This window comes from Oratosquilla oratoria, chromosome 26 (genome assembly GCF_046742065.1).
Source record: "Oratosquilla oratoria isolate Oo_2021 chromosome 26, ASM4674206v1, whole genome shotgun sequence".
Taxonomy (NCBI): Eukaryota; Metazoa; Arthropoda; class Malacostraca; order Stomatopoda; family Squillidae; genus Oratosquilla; species Oratosquilla oratoria.
Genome location: NC_134802.1, coordinates 872,157 through 897,391, shown reverse-complemented (window position 1 = coordinate 897,391; position 25,235 = coordinate 872,157). Strand labels below are relative to the sequence as shown.

Below are 25,235 nucleotides of genomic sequence, written 5' to 3'. Positions count from 1 at the left end.
GTGAACAAGGTGCAGGGATGACCCGTCATCCAGGAGGTGCTTAGATAAGAGGGAGGGTGGAGGGGAGTGGAGTGTATTCAGGGATGGAATGGGTGGGAATGATTTGATGCCTTTTTCTTTTTGGCTACCTCCCTTGTAAGGGGGAAAAAGCCTTGGTACATATGGTATGTATATATATATATATATATATATATATATATATATATATATATATATATATATATATATATATACAGTGCTCGACAAAAGTTCGCGGCGCCTCAGCGAATCTAAACAAAAATGCAATTAATCATTATATTTATTGGATTTTTACTCACCTAATACTTGGTTGGGAGTCCTTTGCGCTTTAACACAGCCTCAAGACGATGTGGAAGTGAAGCAGCTAGGTTGTGGAGGGTTGTAGGCTCAAAATTATCCCAGATTTCCTGAATGGCTGCCTCGAGCTTGGGTATAGAGCTGACGTCTTTGCCTTGTAACCTCTTCTTTATAATGTGCCACAAATTTTCAATTGGGTTCAAATCAGGGCTATTACCTGGCCAGTCCTTTATAAAGTTCACTTCACAGTCGTTGAGCCAAGTAGTGATGGATTTAGCAGTGTGGCAGGGGGCACCGTCCTGCTGAAAAACTGTGGCACCTGTTTTTTCAAATGATTCAGGTAAATTTTCACACAGAAGCTCCAAGTACACATTTTGGTTCACTTTTAAGTTCTTGGGTAACACTACTAATGACCCCAAGCCCTTGCCGCTGAAACAGCCCCACACCATTAAAGTATCAGGGAATTTGACAGTACCCTTGACGTACTGAGGGTCAAGCGGGTCACTTCCATGTCGCCGGTACACCTTTGCACCACGGTTACAGGTGACACTGAAGGTGGCCTCGTCAGACCACAAAACGTCAAGCCAGTCGTCCTCAGTCCAGTGAGAGTATTTCTTGGCAAATTCAATCCTTCTGGCTTTCTGCTTCTTGGTGACAAGTGGCTTAGCAACAGGCTGGTGACTCACGTACCCAAGCTCATGCACCCTTCATGACACTGTCCTCACAGACACCTCACCAAACACCCCAGGGTTCTGTTCCCTAGAGGCATCTCCTAGTAAGACAGCAAGGGTAGTGAAGGAACAGAACCCTGGGGTGTTTGGTGAGGTGTCTGTGAGGACAGTGTCACGAAGGGTGCATGAGCTTGGGTACGTGAGTCACCAGCCTGTTGCTAAGCCACTTGTCACCAAGAAGCAGAAAGCCAGAAGGATTGAATTTGCCAAGAAATACTCTCACTGGACTGAGGACGACTGGCTTGACTTTTGTGGTCTGACGAGGCCACCTTCAGTGTCACCTGTAACCGTGGTGCAAAGGTGTACCGGCGACATGGAAGTGACCCGCTTGACCCTCAGTACGTCAAGGGTACTGTCAAATTCCCTGATACTTTAATGGTGTGGGGCTGTTTCAGCGGCAAGGGCTTGGGGTCATTAGTAGTGTTACCCAAGAACTTAAAAGTGAACCAAAATGTGTACTTGGAGCTTCTGTGTGAAAATTTACCTGAATCATTTGAAAAAACAGGTGCCACAGTTTTTCAGCAGGACGGTGCCCCCTGCCACACTGCTAAATCCATCACTACTTGGCTCAACGACTGTGAAGTGAACTTTATAAAGGACTGGCCAGGTAATAGTCCTGATTTGAACCCAATTGAAAATTTGTGGCACATTATAAAGAAGAGGTTACAAGGCAAAGACGTCAGCTCTATACCCAAGCTCGAGGCAGCCATTCAGGAAATCTGGGATAATTTTGAGCCTACAACCCTCCACAACCTAGCTGCTTCACTTCCACATCGTCTTGAGGCTGTGTTAAAGCGCAAAGGACTCCCAACCAAGTATTAGGTGAGTAAAAATCCAATAAATATAATGATTAATTGCATTTTTGTTTAGATTCGCTGAGGCGCCGCAAACTTTTGTCGAGCACTGTATATATATATATATATATATATATATACACACACACACACACACACACACACATACTTTTGATAAAGTACCACACAAAAAATTAAGAAAACTCAAAACAACTGGAGATATACAAGGAAAACTATTGAAATGGAAGGAAGATTTCTTGCATGGGAGAAAAATGAGAGTGGTGCTCAGAGATAAAATCTCTTCTTGGGAAGAAATGATAAGTTAAGTCACACAGGGTTCAGTATGTCTCCGGTAATGTTTCCTATATGTTCAAATGACATGGATGAAGGTGTAGAATGTTACATGAAATTCTTTGCAGACAACGCAAACCTGCTAAAGAATAATTATGGAAAAAAATTGTGAATCACTACAGAGAGATCTGGACAAGGTCTGGGAATGGAGTCAAGAGTGGGAAGTGAAAGAATATCAGGTCAATATAAAATTGGTGCAAAAGAAGTCAAGAAAGTTGGTTCCAAAAATGACCTAGGAGTACATACATACACCAATGGCTTTTTCCCCCTTACACAGGGGGGGATAGTCAAAAAGAAAAAGGCATAGAAAACCACTCCCACCCATTCCATTCCCTACATATTCCACTCCCCTCCACCCTCCTCCCTCCCTCTTATCTTGGCACCTCCTGGATTATGGGTCATCCCTGCATCCTGTCCACTGCTCTAGGTCAGAAGCAGTGTCACAAGACACAGCACGTCCACAGCAAGGCCGCTTCATTAATTCGGCGACACCCCCTCTCCGTCCTCTCATGCAGAAAAGGAGAAGACGGGAAGAAATCCCTTCAGTCTGCGTCAATTTTTTTCTCATACATACTTCCTCACCCCCCATCCCCCACCCACTCCCCCTCATGCATCACAGCATCATCCATTCGCAACCCTTATCCATTCACCCCTATCTTCTGTCCTCTCCCATCCTTCCTCAACAGACATTCCTCTCTTTTGTAATGCCCCTTTCACCCCAACCATCCATCTCATCCTAGGATGCCCCCTCATATTCACTCCTTCCACCTCTGCCTTCCACACTTCTTTTACTAATCTTTCTTCACTCATTTTTTCCATGTGTCCAAACCATCCTAATATTCTTTCATCAACCCTATCTCCCAGTTCCCTTTCCACTCCTATTCTCCTCCTCACCTCCTCATTTCTCACTCTATCTAGCCTAGTAACCCTTATCATACTTCTCAGACATTTCATCTCAAGCACATTCAAACTCCTTCTCTCTTCCTCTCTTATGTTCCACGTTTCTGCCCCATACAGTGCTGTTGGCACAATCACTCCTTCATATAACCTCTTAGCATCCATTCCCAGATGTCTAATTCTCATTACACTTTTTAATCCACCAAGGCATTTACTCGCTTCTCTCAATCTACATTCTACCTCGATCCCCACTCCACCCTTTCCTGCCACATTCGCACCCAAGTATCTAAAACTATCCACTTCCTCCAGTCTTTCACCCTTAATGCTCACTTCCAGCCTGCTGTCACTCTCTCCCCTTGTACATCTCATCACCTTATTTTTGCCCACATTTATCTTCAGCTTCCTTCTTTCACACCTCAAACTCTGTCACTATCTTCCTCAATCCCTCCTCTGATCCTGCTACAAACACAGTGTCATCAGCAAACAACTGGCTAATTTCCCACTTTTCTCCATTTTCTTTAACCATCTCCAATCCCTGACCCACTACCCTTGCATTCACCTCTTGCACCACCCATCCACGAATAGATTTGAACAGCCAGGGCGACATAACACACACCTGACGAAGTACCACCTTTACCTCAAACCATTCACTCTCCATTTCTAATCCTAACACAAGCTCTACTACTCTCGTAAAAACTCGAATGCTTTTAACAGCTTTCCTCCTATCAAATATATCTGCAGTACTTCCCACAGTGCCTTCCTGTCTACCCTGTCGTAAGCGTTTTCCAGATCCATAAAAGCCAAAAAAACTTCCTTACTTTTTCCTATAGCTTTTTCACATATTTGTCTTACCACAAAAATCTGATCTAAACAACCTCTACCTGTCCTAAAACCACACTGTTCCTCACCAATTACTCCCTTTGTTCCTCTCCTAATCCTCTCAATCAAGACCCTCCCATATGCCTTCCCAACTACACTCAACAAACTGATCCCTTTGAAACTACTACACTCACACTTGTCCCCCTTTCCCTTGTAAAGCAGAACTATACAGGCACCTCCTGTACTCCAGCACTCTACCCTCTCATAAACAAACATTAAATAACCTCACCAGCCAGTCCACCATAACTGTACCTCCTTTCTTCACACATTCTGCATGGCATCCATCCAACCCAGGTGCCTTACCTGCTCTCATCACCTTAACAGCTGCTTTCACTTCATCCTTCACTATTTCTCCTCCATTTTCTTCACTCATCACAATCATTTTCTTAGCATTTCGCACTACAACTACCTTTCCCTCTCTATCCTCCTTCACATTTAGCAACTCCCTAAAACACTCTGCCCACCTTCCTTTCACTGCCTTCTCTTCCATTATCATCTCTCCATCTGCACCTTTTACCTTTTCTTCTCTACTTGATTTGCCTCCTCTTCCTCTTTTAATTTCTTTCCAAAACATCTTTTTATTACTTTCAAAATTTTCTGTCATACTCTTTCCCCATTTCACATCTGCTCGCCTCTTTGCTTCCTATATCCTATGCTTAACTTCCCTTCTCTTTATTTTGTACCTCTCATACGATTCCCTCGTCCTAACTTGTAGCCAATCTATGAAAGCCTGCTTCTTCTCTTCTACACCCTTCTTTGCTTCCTCATCCCACCACTCACTACCCTTCCTTCTATTTCCTCCAGCCCTCCTTGTTCCACACACCATCTTTGCACACCTTATGACTCCCTCCTTGAACCATCCCCATTACTCCTCCACTCCTAGTTCTATTTTATCCTTCACTACCTCCCACTCCTCTCTCAGCTTCTTATACTCATTCTCCTTTTCTTTCTTATTTAAGCAGTTCACTCTAAGTACCTCCCTACCTTCTGACCTTTTCCTCTTTCTCCACCTATTCTCCACTCTCAATTTACCTTCCACCAGAAAATTATCTGATATTCACCCCCTCTCTCCCCTTAGAACATGCATCCTTAACTTTTCCTACCATACTCCTTGACGAAGTCCCACCTTTACCTTGAACACTCACTCTCTCCATTTCTAATCCTGACACATGCTCTACTACTCTCGTAAAAACTCTTGACAGCTCCTAGAAGCTTTCCTCCTATCCCGTATATCCGCAAAACCTCCCATAGTGCCTTCCTGTCTACCCTGTCATAAGCCTTTTCCAGATCCATAAAAGCAAAAAAAAAATCCTTCTCCTTTCCTATAGCTTTCTCACATATCTGTCTTACCACAAAAATCTGATCTACACAACCTCTACCCAATCGAAATCCACACTGTTCCTCACCAATTACTCCCTCTCTTCCTCTCCTAATCCTCAATCAAGATCCTCCCATAAACCTTCCCAACTACACTTAACAAGTTAATCCCTCTGAAACTACTACACTCACACTTGTCCCCTTTTCCCTTGTAAAGAGGAACTATACAGGCACTCCTCCAGTCCTCCGACACTCTACTCTCTCTCCAGCAAACATTAAATAACCTCACCAGCCAGTCCACCATCACTGTACCTCCTTTTTTTAGACATTCTGCATGGCATCCATCCAGGCCAGGTGCCTTACCTGCTTTCATCATCTTAACAACTGCTTTCACTTCATCCTTCCTTATTTCTCCTCCATTCTCTTCACTCATCACGGTTATTTTCTTAGCACTTCCCAGTACAACTATCTTTCCCTCTCTATCCTCCTTCACATTTAGGAACTCCCTAAAATATTCTGCCCATCTCCTTACTGCCTTCTCTTCCATTATTGTCTCTCCATCTGCACCTTTTACCTTTTCTTTTCTACTTGATTTGCCTCCTCTTCCTCTCTTAATTTCTTTCCAAAACATCTTTTTATTACTTTCAAAATTTTCTATCATACTCTTATCCCATTTCACATCTGCTCTCCTCTTTGCCTCCTTTACTTCTTTGCTTACTTGCTTACTTTCTTTACTTACTTGCTTTACTTCTCTTTTCTTTGTACCTCTCATATGACTCCCTCGTCCTATTTTGTAACCAATCTGTGAAAGCTTGATTCTTCTTTTCTACAACCTTCTTTGTTTCCTCATCCCACCATTCACTACCCTTCCTTCTATTTCCTCCTGTCCTTCTTGTTCCACACACCATCTTTGCACACTTTGTGACTCCCTCCTTGAACCATCCCCATTCCTCCTCCACTCCTAGCTCTACTCTATCCTTCACTCCCTCCCACTCCTCTCTCAGCTTCTTCTTGTACTCCTTCTCCTTTTCCTTTTCATTTAAAGAGTTCACTCTAAGCACCTCCCTACCTTTTGTCCTTTTCCTCTTTCTCCATCTATCCTCCACTCTCAACTTACCTTCCACCAAAAAATTATCTGATATTCCCCCACTCTCTCCCCTTAGTACATGTACATCCTTAACTCTTCTTATGATACTTATCTCTAGGACAACCCAGAAGTGGCTGTCTGAGAACTTCTATGACTTCACCAGTCCCAACATCTGGCCCCCTAACTTGCCTGATTGCAACCCCATGGACTATTATGTGTGGGACACAGTTGAAAAATACACCAATCATACTGCCTGCAACACCAAGGACAAACTGACTGCCAGGATCAAACTGGTGTTTTGGTGTTTCATGAAGGACACTGTGAAGGCTGTGTGCTGCAGGTTCAGGTCCCTCCCGGAGGCCATGGTGGAGGCTGAGGGCGACTTCTTTGAGTGAGTCTTATTTGGCAAAAGATCCTGTAAAATATGCACTTTGAATTTTGAGAAGACATCTATTTCTATTTCTCGTTACACTTTTTAATCCACCAAGGCATCTACTTGCTTCTCTCAACCTACATTTTACCTCCACTTCCACTCCCTTTCCTGTCGCATTCGCACCCAAACATCTAAAACTATCCACTTCCTCCAATCTCTCTCCCTTAATACTCACATCCAGTCTGCTGGCACTTTCTCCCCTTGTACATCTCATCACCTTACTTTTACCCACATTGATCTTCAGCTTTCTTCTTTCACACACTTTCCCAAACTCTGTCACTAACTTCCTCAGTCCCTCCTCTGATCCTGCTACAAGCACAGTGTCATCTGCAAACAACAGCTGGCTTATCTCCCACTTTTCTCCATTTTCTTTAACCATCTCCAATTCCTGACCCACCACCCATGCATTTACCTCTTGCACCACCCCATCCATGTATAAATTGAACAGCCAGGGTGACATAACCCATCCCTGATGAAGTCCCACCTTTACCTCAAACCACTCACTCCATTTCTAATACTGACACATGTTCTACTTCTCTTGTAAAACCTCTTGACAGCTCCTAAAAGCTTTCCTCCTATCCCATATATCTTCAATATTTTCCACAGTGCCTTCCTGTCTACCCTGTCGTAACCCTTTTCCAAATCCATAAAAGCCCTAAAAACATCCTTACCTTTTTCCTATAGCCTTCTCACATAATCTGTCGTACCACAAAAATCTGATCTACACAACGCCTACTTGTCCTAAACCCACACTGTTCCTCACCAATTACTCCCTCTGTTCCTCTCTAAAACCTCTCAATCAAGACCCTTCCATAAGCCTTCCCAGCTACACTTAACAAGGTAATCCCTTTGAAACTACTACACTCACACTTGTCCCCTTTTTCATTGTAAAGTGAAACTATACAGGCACTCCTCCAGTCCTCTGGCACTACCCTCTCTTAAACAAACATTAAATAACTTCACCACCTAGTCCACTATTACTGTACCTCCTTTTTTGAGACATTCTGCATGACATCCATCCAGACCAAGTGCCTTACCTGATCATCTTAACAACTGTCTTCACTTCATCCTTCCTTATTTCTCCTCCATTTTCCTCACTCATCATGGTCATTTTCTTAGCACTTCCCACTGCAACTATCTTTCCTTCCCTATCCTTCACAGTTGACAACTCCCTAAAATACTCTGCCCACTTTCCCTTACTGCCTTCTCTTCCATTATCATCTCTCCATCTGCACCTTTTACCTTTTCTTCTCTACTCATTTGCTTCCTCTTCCACTCTTAATTTCTTTCCAAAACATCTTTTTATTACTTTCAAAATTTTCTGTCATACTCTTACCCCATTTCACATCTGCTCTCCTCTTTACCTCCTTTATCTTATGCTTTACTTCTCTTTTCTTTGTATCTCTCATATGATTACCTTGTCCTATTTTGTAACCAATCTGTGAAAGCTTGCTTCTTCTCTTCTACAACATTCCTTGCTTCCTCATCCCACCACTCACTACCCTTCCTTCTATTTCCTCCAGCTCTCCTTGTTCCACACACCATCTTTGCACACCTCTTTGAACCATCCCCATTCCTCCTCCACTCCTAGTTCTACTCTATCCTTCACTCTCCCACTCCTCTCTGTTTCTTCTTGTACTTCTCCTTTTCTTTCTTATTGAAGCAGTTCACTCTAAGCACCTCCCTACCATTTGTCCTTTTCCTCTTTCTCCATCTATCCTCCACTCTCAACCAGCGAAAAAAATACATGGGAGCAACGAGCGATTTCGCTCGGGAAAGTTCCAATGTCGCTCTCGCAAATCCAATAGGAGGAGCGTTCCCCAACAAAAAAAAAAAAATGCTCCCGTAGCAAGATTCAATTTTTTTCATGCATTACCCATCATTTGGCAATCCCTGAATCCCATCACCATTGATAAAAGGATCAGAGCAAACACAACTTACCCATGATCAATCATTGCATTATCAATCGATATCATTAACGCAACGCATCAATCAACTTTAATTTGTTGATGTACGTACGTATGTGTACGCGGTATAGCTGCTAGAGTTCAATGGCTTACCTAGCCTAGCTTCATATCAGCTGCATGCACGCGTATACCAGTACATGTTGACTAGACTTTACACGATTATCGTGCTACATAATGTCGCTAGTTGCGAATTGCATGGCACCTGTATGCAGGGAAGTTCATTGGATGCATGCTACTATCTACCCAATCAACGCACTGACTACATGTGCAATGCACCATTGACTAAATAACAGTAACTGGATCTAATCTTCAAAAATTCAAAGTGCAAGAGTTAAAGAGTGAGTAAAACTAATTAAGAGAGCTAGTGTAAACTGAGCATTGAGAATGAGAAGTTGAGAACTACATGCTAATGGATTAATCAAATAATCATATAAACAGGTTTGACCTATTAGGTTGCTATAACTAGATTAATATCAAGTAATGAAAATGACATAGTGACCTTGTACTGCTACCATAGAAGACCTGCATAGTACTATGCAGAACAGCAGAAAGTCAGAAACTACCAATTTTATTCTACAAAACTCTGCAAGTGGATCTTAAACAACTTAACAAGGAAACTCAGTAATTTGCATCATACTGAAATCCATTAACTAATTTGACATGTTTGTATCAATACATTAAAATAATAACCTGTAAATTTGCATGTATCTTATTCTTCCCCCACCCATCCCACTCCCCCCAAAATTAAAGGCTGATTTGTAAAAAAAAAAAAAAAAAAAAAAAAAAAAAAAAAAAAAAAAAAAAAAAAAAAAAAAAAAAAAAAAAAAAAAAAAAAAAAAAAAAAAAAAAAAAAAAAAAAAAAAAAAAAAAGAAGGCTCTGGTAATTAAAACAATGGCTCTGGTGAAATGAGAGGGAAAAAAAAGAAAATGAAAAATGGCTCTGGAAAATAAAGAAGTATTTCTTTCACTGCTCTCAACTTACCTTCCACCAGAAAGTGATCTGGTATTCCCCACTCTCTTCCCTCAGAACATATACATCCTTAATTCTTCCTACTATACTCCTATTTACCACTACATATTCCATTAACACTATCAACCACCCTTCCATCATGAACTCTCTAGATACATCTCCACCATCAACTCTCCACTACAATTCTTTCCTGGATCTCCACACTTCCCAATCACTCCGTCTACTGGTTCCTTTCCTACCCTGGCATTAAGGTCTCCCAAAACTACTACACTGATGTTCCTCCCTAATCCCTCTATGCACTCATTTAAATCCATCCAAAAAGCCTCCCTTTCTACATTCTTCTCACTAATCCCATGGGCACTTACAAAAACCCACATTGCCTTTTCCAGTTTCACCTTCATCCACATTAACCTTGAAGAAATCTCCTTCCACTCCACTACACGTTTACCTATCTCTTCCCTTAATAGTATAGTCACCCCTTCTCTCCCTTGTCCTCTTTTCACTCCTGAGAACCTTCCAACTACACTGCCAAACTCACACTCGCCCGTGCCTCTCAACTTAGTTTCACTCAAAGCCAACGCATCCATCTTTCTTCTCACAAACATACTGCTTTTCTCTTCCCTTTTACTCTCATCTGTACTACATCCACACACATTAAACGACCCATACCTTAGGGGCTACAGGGAGAAGGATGCCTAGTCCTAATCCCTGTCTGTTTTTCTCACCCCTTACAATTCAAGTGGGAATATTTGGTGTCGGTATCCTTTCCCCCCAACCACAGCACTTAATGTACACCTTTTTGTTTTTGTTTTGGTACATATTTATCCTGCTGATGTGCTTTGTCCAGCAACACTACTTCTGACCCAGGGCAGTGGACAAGATGCAGGAATGATCCGTCACCTAGGAGGTGCCAAGATAACAGGGAGGGAAGAGGGTAGAGAGAAGTGGAGTATGTAGGGGATGGAATGGGTGGGAGTGGTTTCTATGCCTTTGTTTTTTTGGCTACCTCCCATATAAGGGGGAGAAAGCCTTTGGTATATGTATATATGTACATATTTATCCACTCCTTCATTATGGATTTCTTTTAAAATTGTCCATTTCTCATCCACCTATGTTTCTTCATTAAAGAATTTTTCTCAACTTGCTTTTTGAAAGAATTTACTGTTTCCCAAATTCTGTTTTGTTATACATCAGTCTTCCTTTTCTGTGTTTCTCGTTTCTCCCCATATATATTTTAGTTCAAGCTCAAGTAGTATGTAGTTACTTCCCAATTGGTGTTTTGTATTCAATTTTATCCACAATTTCAGACTCTGACGTAAATATTAAATCTAGTCTCGAAGGTTCTTTGTTATTTCTATATCTGGTATTTTCTTTTACCCATTGAGTCATTGTGTATTCAGTGGTCATGACCAGTCTTATGTTTCCCCAAAGGTCCTCTCCACCCTTCACTGTCATCTCCTAACATATTTCTTTAGAGTTAAAATCACTCATAATTGTTAGATTTCATCTTTTTAGCAATTCATTTAATGTATGCCTTGTGTATTCCAACATTTTGGAATGGTCACTCTCTTTCCGAGAATATGTTTTTGGGGGGCACATACATTACTACAAATTTTCTACTTTTCATGTCACTACTTTCAACTTTTATCATGATCAATTCCACATTATTTTCTCCTGTGATCTCCATCACATTTAAGCCCTTCTTAGTCAAAAACATTACACCTCCACCCTGTTTTTCCTCTCAATTTTTCATTCAGGTTAGGTTAGGTGTAAACATCTGGAGAACAATATCTTAAATCCAAGACAATTTGGATTAAAGACAGGGAAGATCAAGTGCCACAAACTTTATTTGTTTCTATTCAAGGTTAATAGATATAATGCAAGAAAGGGACAGACAGACTGTGCTTTCCTGGACTTAGGAAAGGTGACTGATAAAATACCACACAAAAAATTAAGAAAACTCAAAACAACCAGAGGTATACAATGAAAACTATTGAAATGGATGGAAGATTTCTTGCATGGAAGAAAAATGAGTGGTGCTCAGAGGCAAAAACTCTACTTGGGAAGAAATGATATGTGGAGTCCCAAAGGGTTCAGTACTGACTCCAATAATGTTTTCTATACAGTCACTATCCAAGTTACGACCTAGATTGGTTCCGACCAACCAGTCGTAAGTCGGATTGGTCGTAAGTCGAATCCCATTCAAAATGGCCGACACGAGGGTTATACGCTCGGATACATTATATCAATCTGTGGCATTTTTAAGTAACTTTTTCTATTGAATACTATTATATACAAGTTTACTGTTTATATATCAATTCTATGCTTTTTAGTTTAATTTTTATAATTTTTTTTTAGTTTTTTAATGTTTTAATACTGTAGTTTTTCAGTATATATACGTATACAGGTATTGTATGTATATACTATACCTGTATACACACACACACACGTATTAGATATCACCTTGCTTACCATTTTTAAGGTTTTTAAATTGCAGTTTCCTTTTAACAATTTTTCTCTTAACTTATGGGATCCAATGTATTTAACATTTTGTCCAGCAGGGCTTCTTCAGAAATAACATAGTGGACAAACATCTGACTCCTTATATAACCTGAGCTTGCGGGGAGAAACGAACATAAAACTGGTGTAAACACATTTTGCGTAAATTGTTTGTTACTTTGTTATCAAAATTGCTAGAGGTTTATTTATTGTAAAAAATCCATTGTTTTGATCTATATTATCAATGAGAGATATAAAAGCAGATTCAAAACATCTAAGTTTCATTGTATGGTTTTCATATTTAATAATCTTAGAATTATTCCAGTCAGCATTGTGGCCTGTATCGTATCTATATCTAACAATGGCATAATTCATATTGTAAGTTTTCATATCATATTTATGTTCCGATATTCTTTTATCAACACCACGGAAACTTTCACCAATGTAGACTTTTTTACAACCTAAACATAGCACACAGTAAACACCTGCTTGACGAACATTTTCCCTACTTTTATTTCTGCTTTTTATAAGATTGCCAACTGTTAATGAGCTGGTGGTAATGTTGTGAAAATCAGTTTGGTAAGCTTCTGTGGTGTTGATAAAAGAATATCGGAACATAAATATGATATGAAAACTTACAATATGAATAATGCCATTGTTTGACATAGATACGATACAGGCCACATTGCTGACTGGAATAATTCTAAGATTATTAAATATGAAAACCATACTATGAAACATAGATGTTTTGAACCTGCTTTTATGTCTCTCATTGATAATATGAATCAAAACAATGTATTCTTTTCCCAATAAATAAACCTTTAGCAATTTTAATAACAATGTAACAAGCAATTTATGCAAATTGTGTTTACACCAGTTTCATGTTCGTTTCTCCCCGCAATCTCGGGTTATATAAGGAGTCAGATATTTGTCCACTATGTTATTTCTGAAGAAGCTCTGCTGGGCAAAACGTTAAATACATTGGATCCCATACTCTGCGTTTGGCTTCTCTCCTACAGTTGTATATAGCATTGTTTTCAGTTGCTTAGTTGTTAATATGATATGGTAGGTTAAAGAAAGAAAATACTTATCATAGAGTATTCTTATTAGCAAACTCATAATAGGCATCTGCTAGACGTGGTCATCAGTACGTAAATATCCTTAATCCTTAATTAATTTATCAAACTCTTCCACAAATGCCTTAGCTACAGGCGCATTACTGCCAACAGCCTCACCTTTCGACAACACATAGTGAACCTGGTAACGCTCTCAAAAGCGACGAAACCACCCAGCACTCGCTATGAATTCATGTGAAACGTATTCTTCACCTGCATGTTCTTCCAACATGCGAAATTAATTTTAGCCTTACTTTGCACTGCTCGCAACATCACTTTTACATTTCTTTTCCTATTATCTTCCAACCACGTGTATAGCAATTTTTCCATCTCTGCCATAATTGTCGTATGCGATGCCGGGTTGCCACAAATATCTTATGCACTGTGCTGTCTGTGCTGCCAGTAAACTCATAATAGGCATCTGCTAGACGTGGTCGTAAGTACGGGTGGTCATAACTCGCGTACGTGGTAACTCGGATAGTGACTGTATATGTAAATGACATAGGTGAAGGTGTAGAATGTTACATGAACTTCTTTGCCGATGATGCAAAACTACTAAAGTAAGTACGGAAGAAGATTGTGAATCACAAGGTTTGGGAATGGAGTCAAAAGTGGGAAGTGGACTTCAACATTAAGAAATGTAGTACAATAAAATTTGGAGAGAGAGAGAGAGAGAGAGAGAGAGAGAAATCATACATACATATACCAAGGCTTTTTCCCCCTTACAAGGGAGGTAGCCAAAAAGGAAAAGGCATAAAATCATTCCCACCCATTCCATCCCTGAATACACTCCACACCCCTCCACCCTCCCTCTTATCTTAGCACCTCCTGGATGACAGGTCATCCCTGCACCTTGTCCACTGCCCTGGGTCAGAAGCAGTGTCGCAAATGAAGTAAAGAAAGTTGGTTCCAAAAGGGGCCTACGAGTAATCATCACCATAGACATGTCCCCAGACAAGCAGATAAACAAAATAGTTGGATAAACCTACAATTTATTAAGATCAATAATGGTGGATTTTAATTACTTGGATGAGGTAATGGTAAAGAAAATACTATCTACACTGATAAGACCAAGGTTGGAGTATGCAGTGACACTACGGACACCCAGTACAAAAAAAGCAATGACAAAGATGGCACCAACACTTTCACAACTGACATATGCACAAAGATTGTGTAAACTGGAACTATCAACATTGGAACAAACAAGAGAAAGAGGTAATCTGTTGGCCATTTACAGAATTATGAAAGGCATGGTAGTCCTTAATAGAGAAGACTTATTACATTGGGATAGAAGAAAAACAAGGGGACATGAAAAGAAACTCAAAAAGGACAGTTATATATATATATATATATATATATATAAACAGGTCTCTGCATAGTGGTGGATGTCTGGAACAAATTGGACAAAACAAGAGTGTGTGTGCAAACACCATACATGAGCCTAAGAACAAACTAGATGTTACGAGATACAAAGATGGGTCACTACAAGCTAACACTCCTTCCCATATAATACAACTACTAAGTATTTCAGCGGCTTTGACCCATCGTTTTTCGCTCATATTTCCGAAATAATCATTCACATCAGCATGGTATATTAGCACAGCCTAATTCACACCCGGCCATAATTTTTGACGTTATAGTGTATTCACAAGTGTATTTAATTACGGTGTTTACTCTTGATATTGTGTGTGTCGTAGCCGACACCCGTGAAGTAAATCGAACAAGTGAAGTTGGGATACACGAGGTAGTTTGTGATGACGTCACGACTTCACCTGTTCGATTTACTTCACGGGTGTCGGCTACGACACACTTAATATCAAGAGTAAACGCCGTAATTAAATACACTCGTAAATGCACTCTAACGTCAAAAATTATGGCCGGGTGTGAATTAGGCTGTGCTAATATATCATACTGATGTGAATGGTTATTTCGGAAATATGAGCGAAAAACGATGGGTCAAAGCCGCTGAAATACTTAGTAGGTAAATACACACTTAAATGTATGTATAACATGAAAAATCAACCACTTGATAAAAACCTTCAACTGTTCTAATTTCAGGGCATTCATGTATTCTCCTGTTGTACAGCTCCACTGGAAAATGGTGTCCAGAATCTCTTCTCCAAGAAAATGGTCAAATATGGGAGTATGGGGAGGATCTTCTGCAGGCAAAGAAGAATGCTGTCCACCTCTAACTGTTATGTCTTTCATTGTTTCCATATTCCCATTGGGTCCCAAACCATTGGGACCTACTCGAGCACCATGTGCCATGATCTGTTGTAGGTCTACCAAGAGCAGATTTACCATCTGGGCCAGATGATTGATAACAGCTGTGACATCATCAACAACAACCTGTAAACAGAAAAGGACTTTAGTTATGCAACATTTCTTGACATTCATAGTTAATGCTGGACTGTATCCTGAATGCAAGTGTGCCAATGTGGTTCTTCTCTTGAATGGTTCTTTCAGTGGGGCTGTCTGAGAGGTGTTGATGAAGTATTGAGTCTAGTGTTTTTTCTTGGAAAGCTTGTTTAGTGATCTGAGTGTGAATATGCTTTTGTATAGATGTATTGTGAGGGACAGGTGATTGGTATATATGTTTATGTACCAAGTTTTTTATATGGAGAGGATTTTAGTTTCTGGGTGCAGGTGTTCTGTTAGGGTGGTTTTGGTGCGTCCTGTTATTATTTTCACATCTTATTTTGTTTTATTTCCAACACCTTATTTTGTTTAAGTGGGTTGTAGTACAGATGAAAGTAAAAGGGAAGATACTGGTGGTTTTCAAAAGGATCTACACACTATTTGGAGAGAGAGAGAGAGAGAGAGAGAGAGAGAGAGAGAAAAGGAATATTGAAAATGGGCAATAGCTTCACAAAACCATCTTTACATTATCCCTTAATTAGAAAATTCATTACAAAAGCAAATGAGGAGAAAGATTTGGAAATATTGATAAAAGACAACTTGTAACCTGACAAATATATCAAGATTGTGGAAGAGACATGCAGACTGTTGCAGAAGATTTAATTGATTTTTCACTATCTGGATGAAGAGATGATGAAAAATTTCATATAAACCCTGGTCCATCCAACACTAGATTATGTCAGTGGTGTGGTCCCCACCCAGAGCAAAGGGCATAAACAAGATTGAAAGAATACAAAGGAGAGCAACCAAATTGGTTCCCAGCCTGGCAGATATACTATACAAGGAGATATACCATACAATGGATCTGCCAACATTAAAAGATTGAAGAGAAAGTGGTAATATGATTATAGAATTCAGGTTGCTAGAGGGGACTGACACTGACAAAAGAAATCTCTTGGTTCAGAACAGGAGGGCTTTAAGAAGTCATGAAAACAAAATCTCTAAAGGATACAAAGTATAGTTCCCATACAGATACATAAATACTTGGAAAACCTCAGGTGATATAGTTAAACTGGGACAAAATATGAATTCAGATCCAAGTGTGATAACTGGAAAATAAGGATACAGACAAGTTAGAACCATGTATGAACTTGAAGCTATGTATGATGACAGGAACAAATGAGTGTTACACCTTTCCTATGTACTACAATTAGGTAAATATATGTAAAAAAAATCAGCCACAAACATGGACTTTGGATGACAAAAGGAAGCCCTAATCATAGCCTACAAACAGTTCTTAAGATCCACACTCAACCCCTTTACTCCGTAATGTCGTAATCATGACATTTTCCTATACGCTCCATCAGACCACAATCATGGCTCAGTTCAAACTTCCTGGTTCATTAGAGTCTGATTTATTTGTTTACACAAGCCCATATCTCATGCATCAAAAGCTACCATTGGCTCATCATTTCCACCCTCTTAAACTATAACCAATCAGTGGCTGTTATATAATTGCTGTTTGAAGAGAGGCAGTTTGGAGTGCCATTTCTTTGTGAGTGCGTTGAGTTATATTGACAAGTTTGCAAGTGCAGGTGCCATTTTTGCTGCTGCTCTCTGGATTCTTTCTATTTTCTTTATATTCTTTTTGGTACTGGGTGACCACAATGTTGCCGCATATTCTAGTCTAGGCCTTATCAGTGTGACCAATATTTTTTTAATCATTTGTTCATCCAAATATGTAAATGCCACTTTTATTGATCTTAGCAAGTTGTAGGATTCTCCAACAATTTTGTTTATCTGTTTGTCGTAGGACAAGTCGTTTGAGATGATTACATCCAGAACTTTTTCAGATCCCTCCTTCTTTACCTCCTTGGTTCCAATTCTATATTGTCCATGGAATACACAATGACTCAGTGGGTCAGTGAAAACACCAGATACAGAAACAATGAAGAGCCATCGAAACTAGATTTAATTTTTACAACAGAACCTGAAATTGTGGATAAAATCCAATACAAGACACCAATTGGAAAGAGTGACCGTATACTCATTGAAACTGAACTAAAGGAAGAAATATAAATGGAGAAATGAAAAGCATAGGAAAGGAAGATTGATGTACAACAAAACGGACTTTGCAAAACTAAAGAAATTCTTCCAGAATGCAAACTGGGAAAAATTTTACATGGAAGAGACAAAAATGGAAGAGAAATGGAATATTTTGATGGATAATTACAATGAAGGGGTAAATAAGCACGTACCAAAACAGAAGCGAGAGAGTGTACATTAAATGCTGGTTCAACAAAAGATGCAGTGACGCAAAAGACAAAAGGGACAGAGCTTGGAAAAAGTGAAGAAAAGATAAAAAACCTGGAAAATGGCAAGTCTATATAAACTATAGAAATGAGTATGTTAAAGTGAGAAGAGAGGAAAAAAGAAACCATGAAAAGGATATTATAGATAAATGCAAAGAGCAACCCAAACTATTCTATCGATATGTGAATGGTAAACTTAAAATCAAGCAAGAAATGGTGAAACTACGCCAAGGAAATATAGAATACACAGAAGATTTAGAAATGGCCGAAATCATGAAAAATCACTTTAACCTCTTCAGTACGGGCCTTAAATCTCGCGGGCAGCAGCCGATGCTAGCCGTACGACGTGTCGTAATAATACTCGCATCATAAAATATAGTCACCGCTTATATATATCATTCTCTCTTTCACCCGTGAATTTTGATAACCATAGAAAATGTGATTACAGACAGTTTAGAGAGTATGTCATTACGGAGGGGCAACTACAATAAATATAATCAAGACGCCAATATGGCAGCCTCGCGTATCCACTTGCTCCTCATGACGCCTACGTATGCGGCACCGTATGGAAGGGGTTAATTCTGTCTTCACTAGAGAGAAAACACAATATTGGAATGAAGGTAATGAAAGGCGATCTCCCCCCCCATGAGCGACATAACAATAGCACAAAAAGAAATATTAGAACACCTATCAAACCTTGACGTCAGGAAATCACATGGCCCGGATGGAATTGCAAATCGGATTCTAAAAGAATGCAAAGAAGAACTAATGGACAAAATACATAACATAATAAATTGCTCATTCAAAGAAGGAAAAATACCAAAAGACTGGAAAAACGCTAATGTTTTACCAATATACAAAGGAGGAAACAAGGAAACAAGGAAGAACCAACTAACTATAGGCCAGTCTAACAAGCACTTTAGCCAAAATTTGTGAGAAAATCATCAAGAATAGATGGAAGACAACAATATAATAAACCCAAGACAATTTGGGTTCAGACAAGGAAGATCATGTACCACAAACTTAATAAGTTTCTATTCAAGATTTATAGACATAGTGCAAGAGAGGAATGGATGAGCTGACTGTGTCTTCCTGGACTTATAAAAAGCTTTTGACAAAGTACCACACAAAAAATTATTTAAAAAACTAGAACATATAGGAGGGATACAAGGGAACCTACTAAAATGGATGGAGGACTTCCTGATTGGTAGAAAGATGAGAGTAGTGCTCAGAGAAAAATATTCAGATTGGAAAGTGGTGATCAATGGAGTACCACAAGGATCTGTACTAGCTCCAATAATGTTTGCTATTCATGTGAATGACATGGATGAGGATGTGAAATGTTACATGAGCTTCTTTGCTGACGATGTCAAACTGTTAATGAAAGTAAAAAGTGAAGCGAATTGCAAATCACTGCAGGAAGACCTGAATTAAGTATGTAACTGGAGTCAGAAATGTGAGGTGGACTTCAATATTATGAAGTGTAGCATAATGGAGTTTGGTAAAAGCAAAAACAGAATATCAGGACAATATAAAATTGGAACCAAGGAGGTAAAGAAGGAGGGATCTGAAAAAGTTCTGGATGTAATCATCTCAAACGACTTGTCCTATGACAAACAGATAAACAAAATTGTTGGAGAATCCTACAACTTGCTAAGATCAATAAAAGTGGCATTTACATATTTGGATGAACAAATGATTAAAAAAATATTGGTCACACTGATAAGGCCTAGACTAGAATATGCGGCAACATTGTGGTCACCCAGTACCAAAAAGAATATAAAGAAAATAGAAAGAATCCAGAGAGCAGCAGCGAAAATGGCACCTGCACTTGCAAACTTGTCATATGAGGAGAGATTGGCTAAATTAGATTTACCGACTATGGAGCAAAGAAGAGAGGTGAGGTGACCGACTGATCATCTACAGAATCATGAAAGGCACAGAAATACTTAATAGAGAGGACTTGTTAAACTGGGACAGGAGAAGCACAAAAGGACATGGAAAGAAAATAAAAAAACATAGCTAGAGAAGAGATCTGAAGAAAAACAGTTTTCCATATAGAGTGGTAGACACTTGGAACAAACTGGACAAGGAAATAGTGTGCGCAAATACCATTCATGACTTTAAAAGCAAACTAGACACTGCGAGATACAAAGGCAGGACACCACAAGTGTAGCTCCCCTTCCCGCAAAATACAACTAGGTAAATACATACTTCCTCACCCCCAATCCCCCACCCACTCCCCTTCATTCATCACAGCATCATCCATACACAACCCTTATCCATTCACCCCTATCTTCTGTCCTCTCCTATCCTTCCTCCACAGACATTCCTCTTTTGTAATGCCCCTTTTACCCCAACCATCCATTTTATCCTAGGATGTCCCTTCATATTCACTCTTTCCACCTCTGCTTTCCACACCTCTTTTACTAATCTTTCTTCACTTATTCTTTCTGTGTGCAAACCATCCTAATACTCTTTCATCAACCCTATCTCCCAGTTCCCTTTCCACCCCTGTTCTCCTCCTCACCTCCTCATTTCTCAATCTATCTAGCCAAGTAATCCTTATCATACTTCTCAGACATTTCATCTCAAACACATTCAAATTCCTTCTCTCTTCCTCTCTTATGTTCCATGTTTCTGCCCCGTACAGTGCTGTTGGCACAATCACTCCTTCATATAACCTCCTCTTAGCATTCATTCCCAAATGTCTATTTCTCATTACACTTTTTTATCCACCAAGGCATTTACTCACTTCTCTCAATCTACATTCTACCTCCACCCCCACTCCTCCCTTTCCTGCCACATTCACACCCAGTATCTAAAACTATCCACTTCCTCCAGTCTCTCTCCCTTAATGCTTACTTCCAGCCTGCTGTCACTCTCTCCCCTTGTACATCTCATCACCTTACTTTTGCCCACATTTATCTTCAGCTTCCTTCTTTCACACACCTTCTCAAACTTTGTCATTAACTTCCTCAATCCCTACTCTGATCATGCTACAATCGCAGTGGCATCAGCAAACAACAACTGGTTTATTTCCCAATTTTCTCCATTTTCTTTAACCATCTCCATTCCCTAACCCACCACCCTTACATTCACCTCTTGCACCACCCCATCCATGTATAGATTGAACAGCCAGGGTGACAGAACACATCCCTGACAAAGTCCCACCTTTACCTCAAACCATTCACTCTCTCCATTTCTAATCCTAACACAAACTCTACTACTCTCGTATAAACTCTTGACGACTCTTAACACCTTTCCTCTATCGCATATATCTGCAATACCTCCCACAGTGCCTTCCTGTCTACCCTGTCATAAGCCTTTTCCAAATCCATAAAAGCCAAAAAAACATTCTTACCTTTTCCTATAGCTTTCTCACATATTTGTCCTGCCACAAAAATCTGATCTACACAACCCCTGCCTGTCCTAAACCTACACTGCTCACCAATTACTCTCTCTCTTCCTATCCTAATCCTCTCAATCAAGACCCTTCCATAAGCCTTCCCAACTACATTCAACAAGCTAATCCCTCTGAAACTACTACACTCACACTTGTTCCCTTTTCCCTTGTAAAGCAGAATGATACAGGCACTCCTCCAGTCCTCTGGCACTCTACCCTCTCTTAAACAAACATTAAATAACCTCACCAGCCAGTCCACCATAACTGTACCTCCTTTCTTCACACATTCTGCATGGCATCCATCCAACCCAGGTGCCTTACCAGCTCTAATCATCTTTACAGCTGCTTTCACTTCATCCTTCCCTATTTCTCCTCCATTTTCCTCACTCATCACGGTCATTTTCTTAGCACTTCCCACTGCAACTACCTTTCCCTCCCTATCCTCCTTCACATTTAGCAACTCCCAAAAATACTCTGCCCACCTTCTTCTCACTGCCTTCTCTTCCATTATCATCTCTCCATCTGCACATTTTACCTTTTCTTCTCTACTTGATTTGCCTCCTCTTCCTCTTTTAATTTCTTTCCAAAACATCTTTTTATTACTTTCAACATTTTCTATCATACTCTTACCCCATTTCACATCTGCTCTCCTCTTTGATTCCTTTATCTTATGCTTAACTTCCCTTCTCTTTACTTTGTACCTCTCATATGATTCCCTCGTCCTAATTTGTAGCCAATCTATGAAAGCCTGCTTCTTCTCTTCTACACCCTTCTTTGCTTCCTTATCCCACCACTCACTACCCTTCCTTCTTTTTCCTCCCACCCTCCTTGTTCCACACACCATCTTTGCACACCTTATGACTCCCTCCTTGAACCATCCCCATTACTCCTCCACTCCTAGTTCTACTCTATCCTTCACTCCTTTCTCAGCTTCTTCTTATACTCCTTCTCCTTCTTTCTCATTTAAGCAGTTCACTCTAAGTATCTTCCTACCTTCTGCCCTTTTCCTCTTTCTCCACCTATTCTCCACTCTCAATTTACCTTCCACCAAAAAATTATCTGACATTCCCCTACTCTCTCCCCTTGTAACATGTACATCCTTAACCACTTCCATACGGTGACGCCTACATAGGCGTCATGAGGAGCAAGTGGGTATGCGATGATGCCGACATCGGCATCCTGATTAAATTTATTGCAGTCGTACCTGCGTGACCCTCATTCTCTCTAAACTGGCTTCATCATATTTTCTATGGTTATCAAAATTCACGGGTGAAAGAGAACGAGCAATTGAGCAGTGACTTTATTTTTTATAATGTGATTATTATGACGCAACATCGCATGCCTGGCAGCTAATGCTGCCAGACGTACGATGTGCCCCGGAGTGAAGAGGTTAACTCTTCCTACCATACTCCTGGTCACTACTATATAGTCCATTAATGCTCTATTTACCACCCTTCCATCCACCACCCTCTCCCATGTGTACTTATGCTTGACTTTCTTCCGAAACACTGTATTTGCTATCATCAACTCTCTTTCTAGACACATTTCCACCATCAATTCTCTGCTACAATTTTTACCTGGAACTCCATATTCCCAATTACTCTGTCTATTGGTTCGTTTCCTACAATAGCATTAAGGTCTCCCAATACAACTACATTGACATTTCTCCCTAATCCTTCTATGCACTCCTTTATCTACCCAAAAAGCCTCCCTTTCCTCTACGCTCTTCTCACTACCAGGCCCATATGCACTTACAAAAATCCACATCTCACTTTCCAGCTCCACCTTCATCCACATCAACCTTGAAGAATTCTCCTTCCACTCCACTACACGCTTACCTATCTCTTCACTTACTAGTATGGCCAACCCTTCTCTCCCTTGTCCCCTCTTCACTCCTGAGAACCTCCCAACTACACTCCCAAACTCACACTCATCCCTCCCTTTCATTTTAGTTTCACTCAAGGCCAGCACATCCATCTTTCTGCTCACAAACATATTATCTCTTCCATTTTACTCTCATCTGTACTACATCCATGCACATTAAAAGACCCAAACCTTAGGGTACTGGTTGGAAAACTCCCAGACCCTCTTATGCCTTTATTTTTTTTTTTTCAGGAATGTCCCCTTTGGGACTACAGGTAGTAGGACTCCTAATCCCATCCCCTGTCCCATTTTTTGTCGCCTCTTACGACTCAAGTGGGAAGACTTGGTGGTAGCATTCTTTCCCCCCACCACAGGGTAGGCAAAAAAAGGAAATGAATATTCAGAGAAATGGTAAAGGACTGTAACAAGGGGTTGGGGGACAGCATAATGGAAGGGCAGTCATTTAGTCACAGATAAAATGATGTGTGGCTCTGGTCCATAGGGGCGCCCCATATAGACCCTAAAGTATCAATTGCATGCTACTTTGCCACAATAACATGCAGCCAATTACCCAGACTATTATGCACCCCAATCTAATTTTCATAAGAACTGACATATTACCCTTTTATAAAAAAAAAAAAAAAAAAATAGATTTTTACCTAGGCCTAAAAAATTATATGTTCATGGAAAACTATTCAAAGGAAAAGAATCTCCTTTGTATGAGAGTTAAAAGGTACCAAAAGGAAAAATACTGCATATTCTCATTTGTATATGAAATTTATATCTCCGAATAGTGTTAAGTGATTGTGTTGTTTTTGTGATTGTATATGTATAGCGCTATACAGTTACAGATATAAGATAAAGTGTAGTGTTCTGTTTAAATTCAAAACAGTTTTCTGTTACTGTACTCCAAAGGTAGGAGAAATAGTATAAGGTAAGCAGAGTAAGCTTCGCGTATTTAGTTTATTAGAGACCGCTTTGATTTTTTGTTGTTGTTGATTTCCATTTTCTCTTTGCCGTTTTTATTACTGAAGGGGGAGCGAAATGGCTTGTGAAGGTTGCGTGAACCTAGAGGTCCGTCTCAGGATGTGTGAGGAGGAAATTCGTCTTCTCAGGAGTGCGCTCCGTGAGAAGAGTGAACCCTCCCCACAACCCAAAGAGCGTTCCACTTCTTCCCCTACTGTCACTGCCATGAGCGAGTGGCGCTCCGTGGGGTCCCGTTTGTCAAGCCCGCGTTCGGTGGACATGTGCCCTGTGGAGCAACCGCTGGCTCTAGCCAATCGTTTTGCTCTACTGGAGGATGAAGTGGCTGAAAACCAGGAGTTCTTGGTGGTAGGGGACTCCATGGTGCGAGGCTATGACGACATCCTGCAGCAGAAGACTATGCGACGTTGCAAGCTTGTATGTCAACCGGGCCATGGGATCGTCGATTGTACCCGGTCCATCAGGGAGCAAGGACGGAAGAACACGGTTACGATTGTTCATACGGGAAGTAACGATGTAGGTAGGGTGAGATCAGAGGAGCTTGTTCGGAATTACAAGGTCCTCCTTCAGGAGATGAAGGAACGTGGGAGCCGTCACGTAGTCTGTGGGATCCTCCCGAGGATCTATGCAGGCTCATGTTGGAACAGTAGAGCCATAGGGATCAATGATAGGATATCACAGTTGTGTACACAATTGGGATACCACTTTCTTGATCCTTGGTATCTCTTTTCTAGGCGCCATGACCTTTACGCTTCTGATGGGATCCACCTTACCCGCAGAGGCAAAGATGTTCTTACAAACCTCATTGTGGGAGTTTGTAATGAATTAGCTCCTTTTTTAGGGTAGAAGCCCAAAGGGAAGGGGAAATAGAAATAGAATGTACTTGGGAAAACTGTGTAGAGTATAGCATTAATGTAGAACAATGTGCCAGTATAGGACAAAATATAATTTTAGGAT

At 40.3% G+C, this 25,235-nt stretch overlaps 1 protein-coding gene across 6 annotated transcripts in view; it reads right to left on the bottom strand.

The window, feature by feature from the left end:
- The window catches only part of LOC143039359 (FHF complex subunit HOOK-interacting protein 1B-like), a 367,378-nt gene that overhangs the window by 313,968 nt on the left and 28,175 nt on the right, over positions 1 to 25,235 (bottom strand). For all 6 annotated transcript variants that reach the window (XM_076209245.1, XM_076209249.1, XM_076209250.1 and 3 more), the window contains exon 3: positions 15,393 to 15,704. In XM_076209245.1, the coding sequence (XP_076065360.1) occupies positions 15,393 to 15,704 (312 nt within the window). The remainder of the gene's footprint in view (positions 1 to 15,392; positions 15,705 to 25,235) is intronic.